Here is a 19,179-nt window from a genome sequence, read left to right as displayed (position 1 = left end):
AAAAGTGTTGAAGTTAACTGTTTCCACCCCCCCCCCCCCCCAAAAAAATCATTTTTTACCAAAACAAGAAAAACAAAAAATCACTTTCCACTTATACTGTGTTTTCAAAATACCCCTCCATATACAAAAAAAAATTATTAAACTGTATAGAATTACAGAACATGTGTTTTCAAATGTCAAAAGAATACCAAGGGGAAAGCAGAAATATGCAGTGATACTGTATCGTAACTATTCGGTCTAGGGTAAGCAAATTCTGTAGTACCATAGCTACGAACACTGTTAGTAATAATACTACAATGATGTATGTGGTTTCTCACTTTCCAGCTGGTCTTTGGTGATGGTGATCTCTCTACCTCTGTCCACCTTGATAACTGGTTGAGAAGAAAAAGAGAGAGAAAAATAAAGAAATGAAATGCATGATAGCACAGTGAGTAGATAACATGGAAGACACCGTCCATACGATGCCAGCATGCCAGGGCTCAGCAGAGAGAGAAGTAGAGAGAGAGAGAGAGAGCTGGGGGAAACAGTCAGAGGCAAGCCAACCTTCTGGCTGTGCTTCATCTGTTTCTAATGATCCACAGCATCTGACCAGCGCACCCATCTGTCCTCTCCTCTCCGCTCCTCTCTCTCTCTCTCTCTCTCATAGCCCCCACCCACAGAGCACACATGGGCGCACGTACTCACACACACACATACTGTATGTTCTCGTGCATGAACTTAGCTCACACACAGACACACGCATGTGTTATATACACTCTATGTGTTCTATTTAGCCTATGTTATGTCTCTTGCTATCTAATGACCTCTACCCAGAGTATGTTTGCTGTGTGTAGATCTGAGTGTGCAGATTACCCATAGTTCTGGTGTGTTCTAAAGGGTCGGTGGTGATGACAGGCTCGGTGGCCTTAGAGGGGCGTCCTACACCTGCCTGGTTGACGGCACACACCCTGAACTGGTAGATGGTGCTGTCACTCAGACCTCTCACAGGGTAGTGACATGCCTTCTGAATGGTGTCATTACAACGCACCCACTGCCCACTACCAATGTCACACCTAGGATTAGGGAGAGAGAGAGCGAGGGAGAGCGAGAAGGGAAAGATCAGAGATTTTAAAAAATGTATTTCACAACTTTATGACTTTCAAAATAGTTTTTAGCGCAACATTCCCCATTTTCGTTATTTCTCCATGAAATCTAATTTTGCCATTATAAAATACATTTGTAAACATTTTCGATTGCATAAAAGAAAAACACATTTCAGCCAACAAAGGACAATCATTTTTCAAACCAAATACATCATCTCAAAATAACAAGTCTCACAACTCATTTATAAGAAAATGTGAAGAAAAGCAGCCATTGAATTCTGATAAATCAATACTGAACAAGAAGCAATGCCACCTGGGAAAGCAAACAAAGAAAGCAAATAGCTTGAGAGAACATTAAGCTGTGTATGTGTTGCTAGGCGACTGGAAGGTTAGGTCTCTCTGATGTCTTTCTCTGATGCATATATATATATATATATATATATATATATATATATATCTCATATAATACATCACAGTGAGACCTAACATTAGTATTTTAATGTGCCCTCTACATGCTAAATAGAGAAGATGTGTATGTATGATGAAAGTATGCATACACACACACACACACACGCCCGCGCATCGATCAGCTTCAGTGATTAGTGAGCACCTGTTACCTATGGGAGGACTTTGATTCAGTTAACGCTGTGTTCCATGTTGAATTATTATCACGCATATCATCCATCTTCTTTGGGCTTTGCCAAATGGATACTACATCAAAGTTGGCTGGGGTTTTATCTCCCTGATCCAATTTCCTCACACACATCCGAGTAAGTTGTGGCCCAACAGTTTAGTCTTGTTTGCTGTGTGCTGTTGATTTGGAGTAAACAAAGATAGCTTATGTCTAAGATAACTCTTATCGTTTAGACTGAACGTACAGGTAAGCAGGCCAGGTTCAAATCAAATCAAATGTTATTAGTCACATGCGCCGAATACAACAGGTGTAGACCTTACAGTGAAATGCTGACTTACAAGCCCCCAACCAACAATGCAGTTTCAAAAAATACGAACAAGAATAAGAGATAAAAGTAACAAGTAATTAAAGAGCAGCAGTAAAACAACAATAGCCAGACTATATACAGGGGGTACAGAGTCAGGGGGTACAGGGGGTACAGAGTCAGGGGGTACAGGGGGCACAGAGTTAGGGGGGTACAGGGGGGTACAGAGTCAGGGGGTACAGAGTCAGGGGGGTACAGGGGGTACAGAGTCAGGGGGTACAGGGGGGTACAGAGTCAGGGGGGTACAGAGTCAGGGGGTACAGAGTCAGGGGGTACAGGGGGGTACAGAGTCAGGGGAGTACAGGGGGCACAGAGTCAGGGGGGTACAGAGTCAAGGGGTACAGAGTCAGGGGGTACAGGGGGGTACAGAGTCAGGGGGGTACAGGGGGTACAGAGTCAATGTGCGGGGGCACCGGTTAGTTGAGGTAGTATGTACACGTAGATAGAGTTATTGAAGTGACTATGCATAGATGACAACAACAGAGTGTAGCAGCAGTGTAAAGAGCAGCGGGGGAGGCAATGCAAATAGTCTGGGTAGCCATTTGATTAGATGTTCAGGAGTCTTATGGCTTGGGGGTAGAAGCTGTTTAGAAGCCTTTGATGGCACTATAGTGTTGAACGCTGAGCTGTAGTCAATTAATAACATTCTCACATAGGTGTTCCTTTTGTCCAGGTGGGAAAGGGCAGTGTGGAGTGCAATAGAGATTGCATCATCTGTAGATCTGTTTGGGCGGTATGCAAATTGCAGTGGGTCTAGGGTTTCTGGGATGATGGTGTTGATGTGAGCCATGACCAGCCTTTCAAAGCACTTCATGGCTACAGACGTGAGTGCTACGGGTCGGTAGTCATTTAGGCAGGTTACCTTTGTGTTCTTGGGCACAGGCACTATGGTGGTCTGCTTAAAACATGTTGGTATTACAGACTCAGACAGGGAGAGGTTGAAAATGTCAGTGAAGACACTTGCCAGTTGGTCAGCGCATGCTCGCAGTACACGTCCTGGTAATCCGTCTGGCCCTGCGGCCTTGTGAATGTTGACCTGTTTAAAGGTTTTACTCCATCGGTTGTGGAGAGAGTGATCACAGCCTTCCGGAACAGCTGGTGCCTCTAAGCGAGCATAGTGCCAGCCTCTGACTGTGGTGGTATGTAAACAGCTACGAAAAATAAAGATGAAAACTCTCTAGGTAGATAGTGTGCTTATCATGAGATACTCTACCTCAGCCGAGCAATAGCTCGAGACTTCCTTAGATATTGTACACCGGCTGTTATTTACAAAAAAGACATAGTCTGCCGCGCTTTGCCTTACCAGACGCTGCTGTTCTATCCTGTCAGTATAGCGTGTAACCAGCCAGCTGTATGTTGATAGTGTTGTCGTTCAGCCACAACTCCATGAAGCATACAATTTTACAGTTTTTAATGTCCTGTTGGTAGTTTAATCTTCTGTGTAGCTCGTCGATTTTATTCTCCAAAGATTGCACATTTGCTATCAGAATGGAGGGAAGTGGGGGTTTATTCGATCGCCTACGAATTCTCAGAAGGCAGCCTGCACTTTGACCCCTTTTTCTCTGCTTCCTCGTCACACAAATCGCGGGGATCTGGGCCTGTTCCTGAGGAAGCAGTATATCCTTTGCGTCGGGCTTGTCATTGTCGTGAAAGGAAAAAAGGATTCTGCTAGTCCGTGGTGAGTAATCGCAGTCCTGACGTCTAGAAGTTATCTTCGGTCATAAGAGACGGTAGCGGCAACATTATGTACAAAATAAGGAAAACAATAAGTTACAAACAACGCAAATAAACAAACAAAAAAACACAATCGGTCGAGGACGCATTAAACGGCTGCCTTCCTCTCCGATGCCATCAAGATAGCGCCGACAAAGATGGTCGCCTCGCTTCGCGTTCTTCTATGCAGTATTTTGTTTTTTTATGTATTATTTCTTACATTGTTACCCCAGGAAATCTTAAGTATTATTACATACAGCCGGGAAGAACTATTGGATATAAGAGCAACGTCAACTTACCAACATTACGACCAGGAATACGACTTTCCCGAAGCAGATCCTCTATTCGGACCACCACCCAGGACAATGGATCGGATCCCAGTAGGCGACCCAAAACAACGGCGCCACAGAAGGGCCAGACGGAGCGGTCTTCTGGTCAGGCTCTGTAGATGGGCACATTGCTCACTGCTCCTGAGTATACTACTCGCCAATGTCCAGTCTCTTGACAACAAGGTAGATGAAATTCGAGCAAGGGTTGCCGTCCAGAGAGACAGAGATTGTAACATTCTCTGTTTCACGGAAACATGGCTCACTTGGGATATGTTATCAGAGTCGGTACAGCCACCCGGTTTCTTCACGCATCGCGCCGACAGAAACAAATATCTCTTTGGTAAGAAGAAGGGCAGGGGCATATGCCTTATGATTAACGACTCGTGGTGTCATTATAACAACATACTTGAACTCAAGTCCTTTTGTTCATCTGACCTAGAATTCCTTACAATCAAATGCCAACCGTGTTATCTACCAAGAGAATTCTCTTCGATTATAATCACAGCCGTGTACATCCCCCGAAGCAGATACCTTTGACGGCCCTGAAAGAACTTCACTGGACTTGATGTAAACTGGAAACCATATATCCTGAGGCTGCATTTATTGTAGCTGGGGCTTTTAACAAAGCTAATCTGAATTCAAGGCTCCCTACATTTTATCAGCATATCGAATGTTTGACTCGAGCTGGCAGCATTCTAGATCATTGCTACTCTAACTTCCACGACGCATACAAAGCCCTCCCTCGCCATCCTTTCGGTAAATCTGACCACGACCCCATTTTGTTGCTCCCTGCCTATAGACAGAAACTAAAACAGGAAATGCCCGTACTCAGGTCTGTTCAACCCTGGTCCGACCAATCGGATTCCACGCTTCAAGATTGCTTCGATCACGTGGACTGGGATATGTTCCGGATAGCCTCAGACAACAACATTGACGTATATGCTGACTCAGTGAGCGAGTTTATTTGCAAGTGCATCAGTGATGTAGTACCCACGGTGAATATTAAAACCAGAAACCGTGGATTGATGGCAGCATTCGCGCAAAACTGAAAGCCCGAACCACTGCATTTAATCGTGGCAAGGCAACCGGAAACATGACCGAATACAAAGATTGTAGCTATTCCCTCCGCAAACAAGCTAAGCGTCAGAATAGAGACAAAGCAGAGTCCAAATTCAACGGCTCAAACACAGGGTCTAAAGGCAGGGTCTAAAGTCAATCACGGATTACAAAAAGAAAACTAGCTCCGTCGCAGACACCAACGTCTTGCTCCCAGACAAATTACTTCTTTGCTCACTTTGAGGACAATTTAGTGCCACTGACACGGCCCGCTACCAAAACCTGTGGCCTCTCCTTCACCGTGGCCAACGTGAGTAAAACATTTAAACGTGTAAACCCTCGCAAGGCTGCTGGCCCAGACGGCATCCCTAGCCGTGTCCCGAGAGCATGCGTAGACCAGCTGGCTGGTGTGTTCACAGACATATTCAATCAATCCCTATCCCAGTCTGCTGTGCCCACATGCTTCAAGAGGGCCACCATTGTTCCTGTCCCCAAGAAAGCTAAGGTAACTGAGCTAAACGACTATCACCCCGTAGCACTCATTTCTGTCATCATGAAGTGCTTTGAGAGCCTAGTCAAGGATCATATCACCACCACCTTACCTGATACCCTAGACCCACTTCAATTTGCCTACCGCCCCAATAGGTCCACAGACAACGCAATCGCAATCACACTGCCCTAACCCATCTGGAGAAGAGGAATACTGATGTAAGAATGCTGTTCATCAACTACAGCTCAGCATTTAATACAATAGTACCCTCCAAACTTGATCCTCAACACTGGGGCCCCACAAGGGTGTGTTCTCAGCCCTCTCCTGTACTCCCTGTTCACCCATGACTGTGTGGCCATGCACCCCTCCAACTCAATCATCAAGTTTGCAGACGACACTACAGTAATAGGCTTGATTAGCAACAACGACAAGACGGCCTACAGGGAGGAGGTGAGGGCCCTCAGAGTGTGGTGTCAGGAAAATAACCTCACACTCATCGTCAACAAAACAAAGGAGATGATCGTGGACTTCAGGAAACAGCAGAGGGAGCACCCCCTTATCCACATCGACGGGACAGTAGTGGAGAAGGTGGAAAGTTTTAAGTACCTCGGCATACACATCACGGACAATCTGAAATGGTCCACCCACACAGACAGCGTGGTGAAGAAGGCACAACAGCGCCTCTTCAACCTCAGGAGGCTGAAGAAATGTGTCTTGTCACCGAAAACACACAAACTTTTACAGATGCACAATTGAGAACATCCTGTGGGCAGAACAACTGCTCTGCCCACAACCATAAGGTTCTCCAGAGGGTAGTGCGGTCTGCACAACGCATCACTGGGGGCAAACTACCTGCCCTCCAGGACACCTACATTATCCGATGTCACAGGAATGCCAAAAAGATCATCAAGGACAACAACCCCCCGAGCCACTGCCTGTTCACCCCGCTATCATCCAGAAGGCGAGGTCAGTACAGGTGCATCAAAGCTGGGACCGAGAGACTGAAAACAGCTTCTATCTCAAGGCCATCAGACTGTTAAACAGCCATCACTAACATTGAGTGGCTGCTGCCAACATAGTGACTCAAATCTCTAGCCACTTTAATAATTAATAATTGGATGTATTAAATGTATCACTGGTCACTTTAAACAATGCCGCTTTATTTAATGATTACATACCCTACATTACTCATCTCATATGTATATACTGTGCTCTATACCATCTACTGCATCTTGCCTATGCCGCACGGCCATCACTCATCCATTTGATTATTTGATCTTACAGCTTGGCTCGGTAGTGTGAAAAGGTTATATGAGTACTCAACCTATGTCCTTTGTACGGTATTCATACATAGCCCTAAAGGCCTCTCTTTACATTTAAATAACAATGGCTAACTGTGAAGTTTAACACCTTCTCACAGAGCAATTGTTTTGATTATGCAGTGGTGGTGATTCTGCTCTTCACAAGTCCTCACTGTCAGCCCTAGCTATGGAAACACAATTTCCCTAGTATAACATAACGGTGTATACACTAGTGAAACACCGGTGTTACAGTCGAAAAGTACCTCTCCACAAAGTAACCCTCCACTTGGTAGGCTCCATCAGCACTGGGAGGCTCCCAGGTGAGGAAGACATAGTCCTTTTGTACATCAGAAACCTTCAGGTCCAGAGGAGAGCCTGGACCACCAGACACTACTGCAGACGCATCTGAGTAGGGGAGGGAATGGGGAAGGCGTGAGAAGAGGGGAGGGGAGTGGGAGGGAGAGGGAGAGGGGGAGAAAGACAGCAACACAATTAGACCAAACCAAATCATGACAAAACAAAAAGATAACTACTTGACACATTGGAAAGAATTTACAAAAAACCAGAGCAAACTAGAATGCTATCTGGCCCTAAACAGAATACCTGACTACTGTGACTGACACAAAATTAAGGAAATCTTTGACTATGTACAGACTCAGTGAGCATAGCCTTGCTATTGAGAAAGGCCGCCGAAGGCAGACCTGGCTCTCAAGAGAAGACAGGCTATGTGCATACTACCCACAAAATGAGGTGGAAACTGAGCTGCCAAATATGTATGACCATATTAGAGACACATATTTCCCTCAGATTACACAGACCCACAAAGAATTCAAAAAAACTAATCCAATTTTGATAAATTCCCATATCTATTGGATGAAATACCACAGTGTATAATCACAGCAGCAATATTTGTGCCTGTTGCCACAAGAAAAGGGCAACCAGTGAAGAACAGACACCATTCTACATACAACCTATATTTATGTTTATTTATTTTCTCTTTTGTATTTTAACAATTTGCACATCATTACAAAACTGCATATATACATAACATGACATTTGAAATGTCTTTATTATTTTGGAACTTGTGTGTAATGTTTACTGTTTTGTTTATTTCACTTTAGTTTATTAACTATTTCACTTGGTTTGGCAATGTAAGCATATGTTTCCCATGCCAATAAAGCCCCTTAAATTGAAATTGAATTAAAAGGCTGGAGAGGGAGAGGACACGGAGAGAAGGAGAGGGAGACAGGGACATGGAGAGAAACGCAGAGGGAAATGGAGATGGGGAACAAAAGGAGAAAGAGAAAGACAGAGAAAGTGTAAGGAGTAAAAATTAGAGGGGGAGAGGTAGAGAGGGAGGATTAAAAGCCAGCAAGGTAATGTAATCCACAGCAGTGCAATTAAACCCTCCCACGATGTCTGTCTGGAGCAGCCATGTCAAAGCAAGGTGCGTTGTCTGGAGGTAAGATGAACAGGTCATCAAATCTGCATTAGTTATAAAGACAGCGCAAAGGAGAGCACTAAACAGAGACTGGGAAAAATAGAGTGAGAGATAAAGACAGAGAGATAGGAGTGAGAGATAGGAGAGAGAGAGAGAGAAGGAACGAGGGAATTATGTTAAGAGGATTAAAGAGATAAGATGTGACGTGTGTTAGACCCGTTTTCTATTCTCTGAGGCTTGAGAGACTGTTGCTTTGGCACCAACAAAAGAGTGGAGAAATGTCTTTCCAACTTTCTTACAGTTTATGCTGCAAGTGCGAGACATTGAAGTTGGAATCCGTTGCGGTGGAACTGCCACGTCCGTTTGCGATATTACAACAATAGCGGAGTAGGTACTGTGTTTTTTTTTAACACGGCGTTGGATGCTCATCTCTTCCGTTTGTTAAACAAAACAATAACAAATCTGCCTTGGGCGACCAGTGGCGCTGTTTCACCTTTCGCAGATCTCACCTTTAAGGCCAATGAGTCGCGACCAATTGCCTAGGTATCAGTATGACTGTTCATAAATGTCCTTGCGGTCAAATGTCAGACATCTCGCTATTTTGACGTATTCTATTGAGACCGTGTTGAACTACTAGACACACTCAGTCTGTCATTTTACTTTGCTGTAGTCGGTGGTGAAGAGGTCCCTATGTGTGTCTCTCACCCTCTCTCCCTCTGTCCTCCCTCCCTCCATCTCTCCCTCTGATAAGCTAAAAGACTAAACCAAACACGGCCCTTGTCTCTTCTCTCTTACCTCCCATTTGTAATGCAAATTCAGAAAAAAATCCACTTCCACTTCCACTCCCTAATGATTCTAACTCCAGCAGGAGTTAAGGACCAAGATTTTTTAATAAGACAGAAAGTACAATGCAGTGCAATGGTTGTTAATGATACTGAGGTCTTACTCTGGCTGGGAGTTTGCAGTGGTGGGGATGAGGGAGAGAGGAGGGACAAGGGGCTGGGGAGGTGTGGGTGACTGGAGTCATGAAACATTCAGTGTACGGGACTGTGAAGTGACTGTGAATCTGGTGGGTTTAAATTAAGTGTGGAAGTGTTAGGTTTGTTTCAAAACACAGTGCTGCTCAACCCAACCACAGACACCTGTGGGACCCAGACGTATCTCAAGGCCTCCAGGCAGCTTTGGGAAGAAGCTACTTGATTGTAGTGTTGGCTAGTTGCTTGAAGATCATAGCATGTCAGCTGTCAGCTGCCTTGCTCTTGGCATTGTGGTTTCTTATTATTGCCTTGATGTTGGTATGGTGCCCCTACTGGCACGGAAATCTCACCACTGCCACCAAAGGTATGGTGGCCACATTTTCACCAGAAAAACTATGAACACTCCAAACTCAGAGTTGCTATTGTGAATGTTATAGTGAATATGCAACCTCACGCCAGACCCACAGATACACACGAAACATCCCAGAACCTACCTTTGACAAAAATGTAGGCTTTATGCTCTTTGACCCCCTCCCAGGTACGCAGACGCACCATGTACATGCCCTCCTGCTCCTTGTGCACGCCCTTCAGGGTGAGGGAAGCGGAGCGAAGGGCAGTCTGAAGCTCCACCCTGCTGGACTGGCGCAGTTGGACTCCTGTGGAAGTGAGGTGGCATTCCTGTGTGCGGGTCCTACTTCATTTATACCAGTTTTCTAGCAAGTGATGTGCATCAGAATAATACAAAGAAGCTGAGGCAATAAAAAACAGACCACTGGGCACACATTGGTTCAATCAATGTCGTTTCCACGTCATTTCTGTTGAACGAACGTGGAATAGATGTTGAATTGACGTCTGTGCCCAGTGGGAAGGCTTTTGGAGATTCACCTGAATTAACACTGAGTGTACAAAACATTAAGAACACTTGCTCTTTCCATGACATAAGACTGAGGTAAATCCAGGTGAAAGCTATGATCCCTAATTGATGTCACTTGTTAAATCCACTTCAATCAGTGTAGATGAAGGGCAGGAGACAGGTTAAAGAAATATTTTTAAGCCTTTTGACAATTGAAACATGGATTGTGTATGTTTGCCATTCAGATAGTCAATGGGCAAGACAAAATATTTAAGTGCCTTTGAATGGGGTATGGTAGTAGTTGCCAGGCACACCGATTTGAGTGTGTCAAGAACTGCAACGCTGCTGGGTTTTTCACGCTCAACATTTTCCCATGTGTAGCAAGAATGGTCCACCACCCAAAGGACATCCAGCCAACTTGACACAAATGTGGGAAGCATTGGAGTCAACATGGGCCAGGATCCCTGTGGAACGCTTTCAACACCTTGTAGAGTCCATGCCACGACGAATTGAGGCTGTTCTGAGGGTGAAAGGGGATGCAACTCAATTTAAGGAAGGTGTTCCTAATGTTTTGTACACAGTGTATGAAGTATGGCTTGTGTACAGTTCAGACGATACAGCCAACAATGCCAATGCTAGTTGATATTGGGGAAGGATTCATACTAGCCTGGTCCCAGATCTGTTTGTACTGTCTTGCCAACTCCTATAGTCATTGTCAATAGGAGTTGACAAGACCGCACAAACATAACAGACAAAGCTAATACCCACTTCCACTCACCATCTCTGAACCAGGCCACGTCCTGTTGGAAGGGCAGCAGGGGCGAGGAGAAGGCACACTGCAGGGTCAGATTCTCCCCCTCTTTCGCCCAGGTCGGAGGGAAGCTGAAATCAAACAGAGCCTCCTGCTCCAGCATTGCAACTACAGAGGAAGAGGAGGAGTAGGGGTGGGGGTGGGAGGAAGAGTCAGATGAAAAGAAAGAGGGAAAGGGAGGTGGAGGTGGGAAAGTTGGGGCAAAGAAGAGGAGGAGAAGGCAAAAAGAAGATGAGAAATAAGCAAGAACAAACATATAGATGGGAAATAATCCACCGAGATGAGAACTAATTTTCCCAACATCTCCAGCCTCATGATGACGTTATGTCGGATGAAGTTGAGGTTTGCCATCAGCGTACTATGGAGAACACTAGCGTTATCCCATTATTCTCAGCAAGCAATGAGTAACAAGCTTTGCTCTCCCTCAGATTCTCTCACTTGTGGCAGCAGAGTGAAAATGCAGAAAGCAAAGAGGAACCTTAATTAACTGGACGAAGGCCCAGATACGCCAACTGGCATATACTAGTAATGGAAGGGGGGATATTTTTTTCATCTTCAGGAATGCACGCACGCACGCACAGAAGCACGAAGGACGCACACACACACACAGTTACTCCCTCTCTCGCACACATGCACCCTTGTTCCTGAAAAGGCCTCCCTCACAAGGGGGTAACATAGGATTAATGAGAGACATGCGATTGAGAGAAACATTTGACCATTTCTGAAAAGGTACATTATTCTTGAGACATTATACAGTGCCTTGGGAAAGTATTTAGACCCCTTGACTTTTTACACATTTTGTGATGTTACAGCCTTATTCTAAAATAGATTAAATGCATTGTTTTCCTCATCAATCTACCCACAATATCCCATAATGAAAACAGGTTAAAAAAACATTCAAAAAAAATACGTATTTACACAAGAATTCAGACCCTTTGCTATTAGACACAGGTGCATCCAGTTTCCATTGATCATCCTTGAAATGTTTCTACAACTTGACTGGAGTCCACCTGTGGCAAATTCAATTGATTGGACATGATTTGGAAAGACACACACCTGTTCATATAAGGTCCCAAAGTTGGCAGTGCATGTCAGAGCAAAAAGCAAGCCACAAGTTCAAAAGAATTGTCCGTAGAGCTCCGAGACAGAATTGTGTCAAGGCACAGATCTGGGGAAGGCTACCAAAAAATGTCTGCAGCATTGAAGGTCCCCAAGAACACAGTGGCCTCCATCATTCTTAAATGGAATAAGTTTTGAAACACCAAGACTCTTCTTAGAGCTGGCCGCCAAACTGAGTAATCGCGGGAGAAGGGCCTTGGTCAGGGAGGTGACCAAGAATGCGATGTTCACTCTGACAGAGCTCTGGAGTTCCTCTGTGGAAATGGGAGAACCTTCCAGAAGGGCAACCATCTCTGCAGCACTCCACTGATCAGGTCTTTATGGTAGAGTGGCCAGACGGAAGCCACTCTTCAGTAAAAGGCACATGACAGCCCGCTTGGAGTTTGCCAAAGGGCACCTAAAGACTCTCGGACCATGAGAAACAAGATTATCTGGTCTGATAAATCCAAGATTGAATTCTTTGGCCTGAATGCCAAGCTTCATATCTGGAAGAAACCTGGCACCATCCCTACGGTGAAGCATGGTGGTCGCAGCATCATGCTGTGGGAATGTTTTTCAGTGGCAGGGACAGGGAAACTAGTCAGGATCGAGATGAAGATGAACGGAACAAAGTACAGAGAGATCCTTGATGAAAACCAGCTCCAGAGCGCTCAGGACCTCAGACTGGGCTGAAGGTTCACCTTCCAACAGGACAACAACCCTAAGCACATAGCCAAGACAATGCAGGAGTGGCTTCGGGACAAGTCTCTGAATGTCCTTGAGTGGCCCAGCCAGAGCCCGGACTTGAACCCGATCTAACATCTCTGAAGAGACCTGAAAGTAGCTGTGGAGCGACGATCCCCATCCAACCTGACAGAGGTTCAGAGGATCTGAAGAGAAGAATGTGTGCCATGCTTGTACCGTCATACCCAAGAAGACTTGAGGCTGTAATCGCTGCCAAAGGTGCTTCAGCAAAGTACTGATTAAAGGGTCTGAATACTTATGTAAATATAATATTTCAATTTTTTATGTTTTTGCTTTGTTATTATGGGGTATTGTGTGTAGATTTATGAGAAGATGTATCATTTTTTTTAAATCAATTTTAAAATAAGGCTGTAATAAATCAAAACGTGGAAAAAGTCAAGGGGTCTGAACACTTTCCAAATGCACTGTATGAAAAGTTTGTTTCACATTTGTGTTTTTTCATCATAAATGATTGCTTATGGGTACCTTCGTATGTGTGTAAAATATTACTGTTTTCAGATTTTAGATGAGTATGAATCTTTTTATTTTTTTTGCAAAACGCTATATATCCATTATGTAGCTTGAATGGAATGTTTGTATCCTGTATAGTTTACTGTGACGTGGTTGTCTCACCTAGCTATCTTAAGATGAATGCACTAACTATAAGTCACTCTGGATAAGAGCATATGCTAAATGACTAAAATGTCAAATGTAAATGTTTTATATGCAGATCTCATATTACTGTATAGATTAATGTTTTTAAAAACATGTTTTGAATATTGTATGTTTCATACGTACAGTAATTTATAAACAATGTAGTTATTTGTTACATTTGATTGTGTAAAACCTATCAGTACTACTTGTTTCTCTGAGAGTGAGACGGATGTATAGCATTTAGCAAAAAAACATGATTATTCGTCTCTTTGAAACAAAACCATCAAGTTATAGATGTTAAACAAATACATGTCTGTCATTGAACAACCCCATGCCATGATTAAATAGTGAAAAACACACCAATTTCTTTCACAATGTATTTATACAATAAAAGCTCATTTACGAACACGAAACTCTTCCTTTTCGGAGCTCCCCTTTTCCGTCGACAAAACAGGGTCTCGCCTAATTGTGAGGTAAAACTGAAAACTCCCAGGCCTTGTCAGCTCCCATTCCCACCAACAGATCTGAAAGGTCGCCGACATGTTTCCATAATGATCTTTTTCTAAATAACAGGCCAGGGCAATCATTCGGATGCACATCAATTTAATAACTCCCCATCTCTCCTCAACTTTCTCTCTGTTTCAGTCATTCCCTGCATGTCCCCATCATGATTATGATAAATGTGCTGGGTTTGCGCTTTGTTTTAGGGAGTAATCCACATCGGATAATAGTATCCGTCTCCCTGCTCCACATGACAAAATGAAGTCTCAGCACCACACTAATGTCATTCTGCAATTCAAATCCCATTTTCTCCTCAGCCAGTGTGTATGGATGGCATTACATGCTGATAAAGCTTCATTCAGAATGATTGCTATTTCGTTTCAAACATGCAGAGGACACCACTGTCTGAGTCCATTGATTGTGACTTGCACACCACTTTAAACAGTGTGTGATATTGTCAATAACAGTTTGATCCAGTTGTGTGTGATGCTGACACAATCTAGGAAGAGCAAGTCATTTACTAAGGCAACAGAGCAGTGCTAAACAATCTAGATAAGTAAGCTGTTGGTTATTAGTCAGTGTCTAATCACTACTCTGCATGGTCTCCCTGTGGGTGCAACCAGCCTCTCTACTTGCTCAATATCTGGAGAATAACGAGAATAATAGACTATATGTATAATGCTCCTAAGCTGCCAGCAAAAAGTGAAGAAATCGCACACTCTCTCTCTCTGTGCTGAAATATACATGACTCTGACTGGCGCTGAAATGGCAGCGATTTGTTCACCTACCCCTCCCAATCAACCTCTTTATATACAGGCGCACACATGTGAACACTCATGTGCACACACACACACACACACACACACACACCCGACACACACTCTCTCAACACGCACTCCGATGAACCATAAGCATCCCCTTGCCATCCAATCCATCCTTGTATCCAGTCAGCCAAACCATTTCAGAGCGCATGCAGCAGAGCATCAGAGTTGTCAGTGTCTTCAAAGGCTCAGTCTTAGTCTTAGCGGAAGAGAAGAGAGTGAACTTCAAAAGGCGGCAGAGAAATTAAAAAGGACATTTTTCATTAGACGCTGCGTTATACTTACATGGGGTCCTGGATTGCTCGATTGCGGCCTCGGCTCCTTGATATGCTGAATCGTGGAGTGGGGGGACAAGGAGGAGAGAGAGAGGGGTGGGGAGAGTGCAGAGAGAGAGAGGGAAAGGAGGGAGAAAGAGAGACAAATCAATCCTGGCGAAGCCACTTTTATACACGTCACAACTAATATTCCCTTGAGCCTATTTCAAACAATCGAAAGGAGAACGTGAGCATGTGAAATATGGATGATAGGTGAATAGGAGCGCTTGGCCCCCCTTCACCATTTAATTGATCTACGAGTAGAAGGAGTGTCCCGGTATTGTCAGGGCACCCTCAGACTGTTTCTAGGCCATTAAGAAGCTTGGGGAAAAGGTTCACAGTTGAATTAATGAATTGCTCTTGTAATATTATTAACATCCCTTCCGTCTACAGAGTTGTTGTGGTGGTGTAGCGAATGGTCTGACGTTCTGTTAATGTGGGCAGTAGACTGCAGACACCGTGGGTTTTTGGTTAGTTAACACGCGGACTAACCCATTTAATAATAAGATGTTTTATAGGGGCAGTGAAATGTGTTGTTTTACAGTGTCAGCCATAGAAGTACAGCGACCCTGGAGCAAATTGGGGTTAAGTGCCTTGCTCAAGGGAACATTGGCAGATTTCTGACCTTGTCTGGTAGGGTATTCAAACCAGCGACCTTCCAGTTACTGGCCCAATGCTCTAAGCGCTAGGCTACACCTGTTTTTTTTTCACTCGTAATGGCATGTAATGTATTGGACTAATCAGTTTAGATTGAAGGTGTAGGCTATTGATATGGGATAGAACGCCAGTCATCTAGGTGCAAACCATCACTGCAGATGGAAATTGGATCAAGATTAATTGGAAATAATTGGTATGGATGAATGGTGATTTATATCCCATAGAAGTATGAATGAGCGTCCCCTTGTCTCACTTGAGTAAAACAAGTATGGACTAGAATGGAGTAGGAAAGGGGGAAATGTGACATGGTTACCAATTTAACATGATCTATCTGAATTTGAGGCAGAGGAGCAATCTGCATGTACGGTGTCCATATTAGGAATACCATGTCCATGACAGTTGTCAGAATCAGCAGCTACTTACAGTTGACCACCAGGGTGGCAATGGTAGTAGCTTCACCTAGAGAACTCTTGGCAACCACCTTGTACTCCCCAGCATCCTCAACAGAGCACCTGGGGATGGGGAAGGGTGATGACTCATGTGTTTGTGCCACCATCTTGACTCCAGGCTGAGCCCAAAGCTAAATCACAAGACATGTCAACATTCTCATGGACAGTGCCTTCAGAAAGTATTGTTACAACCTGAATTTAAAATGGTTTAAATGTAGATGTTTGTCACTGGCCTACACACAATACCCCATAATGTCAAAGTGGAATTATGTTTTTAGAAATTTGTACAAATTGATTAAAAATGAAAAGCTTAAACGTCTTGAGTCAATAAGTATTCAACCCCTTTGTTATGGCAAACCTAAACAAGTTCAGGAGTAAAAATGTGCTTAACAAGTCACATAATAAGTTGCATGGACTTGCATGTGTCCAATAATAGTGTTTAACATTATTTTTGAATGACTACCTCATCTCTGTACCCCACCCATACAATTATCTATAAGGTCCCTCAGTTGAGCAGTGCATTTCAAACACAAATTCAACCACAAAGACCAGGGAGGTTTTCCAATGCCTTGCAAAGAAGGGCACCTATTGGTAGATGGGTAAAAATAAAAAAGCAGACATTGAATAACCCTTTGAGCATGTTGAAGTTATTAATAATACGTTGGATGGTGTATCAATACACCCAGTCACTACAAAGATACAGGTGTCCTTCCAAACTCAGTTGCTGGAGAGGAAGGAAACCGCTCAGGAATTTCACCATGAGGCCAATGGTGACTTTAAAGCAGTTAGAGTTTAATGGCTGTGATAGGAGAAAACTGAGGATGGATCAACATAATAACAAATATTCCAAAACATGCATCCTGTTTGCAACAAGGCACTAAAATACAAGGTATTGTGTGTAGATGGGTGAGAAAACCCCCCGATTTAATCCATTTTGAATTCAGGCTGTAACACAACAAAATGTGGAATAAGTCAAGGGGTGTGAATACTTTCTGAAGAAACTATAGTTCACTCTCACATTCACTCAGAAGGAAGGGGGAGGAAATGGAAGAGGGGAGTGGAAGTAACTACAACGTCTTGAACAGCAGTGTGCTAAAGGCATACATTTCAAAATCCTTTCGGTTACCTTCTGATTTCCAGCGTGTTGAGGCCAAACTTCTGCTTCAGACTGTAGTTCCAGGCCTGGCCATAGGCACTCAGGGGTACCCCGTCCTTATACCTGGGAAGGAGAGAGTTAATAACAGTCCAAATGTCTAGGTATAAACTAACAAAAATCCCAATTAAATGTAAACATGACCACTGTTATGCTTTCAATGTTCCTGCCCGTTGCTAATTATGCTAATCTATGCTACGCAACAATTAACATGACTCCTTTAGCATATAGATGGCTTTTGATCTCACATTTCTTCTTGAGCTCCGTCTCAGTCGAGTCAAGACTCTCGGAGCTCATTGGGATGCATGCGTCCCATCTGGGATTGTTCAACTCATAAGCCGCAGGTCATCTGGTCCACAGCTCTGACTATGCTCAGGCATGAATACTGAACACATATTCTTTTCATCAGCTAGTCTTTTAGTGCATCTGCTTATCAAGGGTGATGGTTACACACATTGCCAAGGCTAATACCGAAGCAAATGAGGTAATTTCACCCACAAATATCAGAGCATTATTCCAACTCAGGAATCAAAGGTTGACATGGCAAAACCTGTGTAGCTACATAATAAGCATACTGTAACCTATCCGCCTTCAGAGATTTTCAATGGAGGTCATTAGCCTTAAGTGTGAGTGCTTACCAGGTGGCCCTAGGTGGTGGGCATCCCTGGATGGTGCAGGAGAGTTTGACCCCCATGCCCTCCCACACCATGTGGGCTCTCAGTGGGATAGGGAAGTCTGGGGCCTTATGACTCAGGTCCTCCAGATACTTCAAATGGATGGAAGCCTTCTGCTCAGCCTGGAACACAGATAGACACAGCTGGTATCCAAATGCACTTATAGCTGGTATTCAAATGCACCCCCAACTAACCTGTACCCCCGCACACTGACTCGGAACCGGTACCCCTTGTATATAGCCTCGTTATTGTTATGTTATTATGCTACTTTTTAATCCATTTTGTTTTTGCTTTAGTTTACTTGGAAAATATTTTCTTAACTCTTCTTGAACTGCACTGTTGGTTAAGGGCTTGTAAGTAAGCAGTTCACGGTAAGGTCTACACTTGTTGTATTTGGTGCATGTGACAAATAAAGTTTAATTTGATTTGATTACTGGTCAACTGACATAAGGCAAAGAAACTTAATTCTCAGTAAGCCATGGGGAAATGTAGGGATGTCAGCGTTGGCGACATAAAACTACAATGGTTAAATGAGACCATGTTGATTTTCAACTGGGCAACTGTTTTTATACATTTGGCCCTACTGAATTCACAATATAATTCAGTGTTCGGAGTGTCCGTGTATATCTGTATGGGATGAGATCAGAGCAGACTCTTACCTGCCTACGCAAGGCCATGTGGTCACAGCGTTGGCGGACATAACGCTGTTCCCTGAGCACCTCCACCTCCACTTTCTCAGCCTCATTTCCAAACAGGGTCCACTTCTCTCCAGTTCTCAGACCCTGTTCATCCGCTGCCATGGTCTCCTTCAGGACATCCCTATTGGACCAGAGAACCAAGAGATTCCCTGTTAGAAAGCCACTGAGAAAAGGCCTATTGGCAAACGTGCATACAGTACATACACCAACTCCTTGTGACAATGAGGCTGTCCTAATCATAGAAATAGAATTACGAAATAACGCACGAGGGGGTGTGGTACATGGCCAATATACCACTAAGGGCTGTTCTTAAGCACGACGCAACACGGAGTGCCTGGATACAGCCCTTAGCCGTGGAATATTGG

The 19,179-nt window shown here is 44.0% G+C and overlaps 1 protein-coding gene across 3 annotated transcripts in view; it reads right to left on the bottom strand.

The window, feature by feature from the left end:
• Positions 1-19,179, bottom strand: part of myom3 (myomesin 3) — a 76,048-nt gene that overhangs the window by 30,502 nt on the left and 26,367 nt on the right. For all 3 annotated transcript variants that reach the window (XR_003872354.1, XM_029737665.1, XM_029737666.1), the window contains 10 exons: positions 18,776-18,935; positions 18,081-18,238; positions 17,416-17,508; positions 16,264-16,352; positions 15,155-15,199; positions 11,019-11,159; positions 9,882-10,043; positions 7,233-7,374; positions 853-1,052; positions 318-371 (listed from right to left, as the gene is read on the bottom strand). Coding sequence is in view for 2 of the 3 variants with exons in the window: in XM_029737665.1 (XP_029593525.1) it covers positions 318-371; positions 853-1,052; positions 7,233-7,374; positions 9,882-10,043; positions 11,019-11,159; positions 15,155-15,199; positions 16,264-16,352; positions 17,416-17,508; positions 18,081-18,238; positions 18,776-18,935 (1,244 nt within the window). In the remaining variant the exon portion in view is untranslated. The remainder of the gene's footprint in view (positions 1-317; positions 372-852; positions 1,053-7,232; positions 7,375-9,881; positions 10,044-11,018; positions 11,160-15,154; positions 15,200-16,263; positions 16,353-17,415; positions 17,509-18,080; positions 18,239-18,775; positions 18,936-19,179) is intronic.

This window comes from Salmo trutta, chromosome 37, assembly GCF_901001165.1.
Source record: "Salmo trutta chromosome 37, fSalTru1.1, whole genome shotgun sequence".
Taxonomy (NCBI): domain Eukaryota; kingdom Metazoa; phylum Chordata; class Actinopteri; order Salmoniformes; family Salmonidae; genus Salmo; species Salmo trutta.
This window is presented reverse-complemented; position numbering and strand designations above follow the sequence as displayed.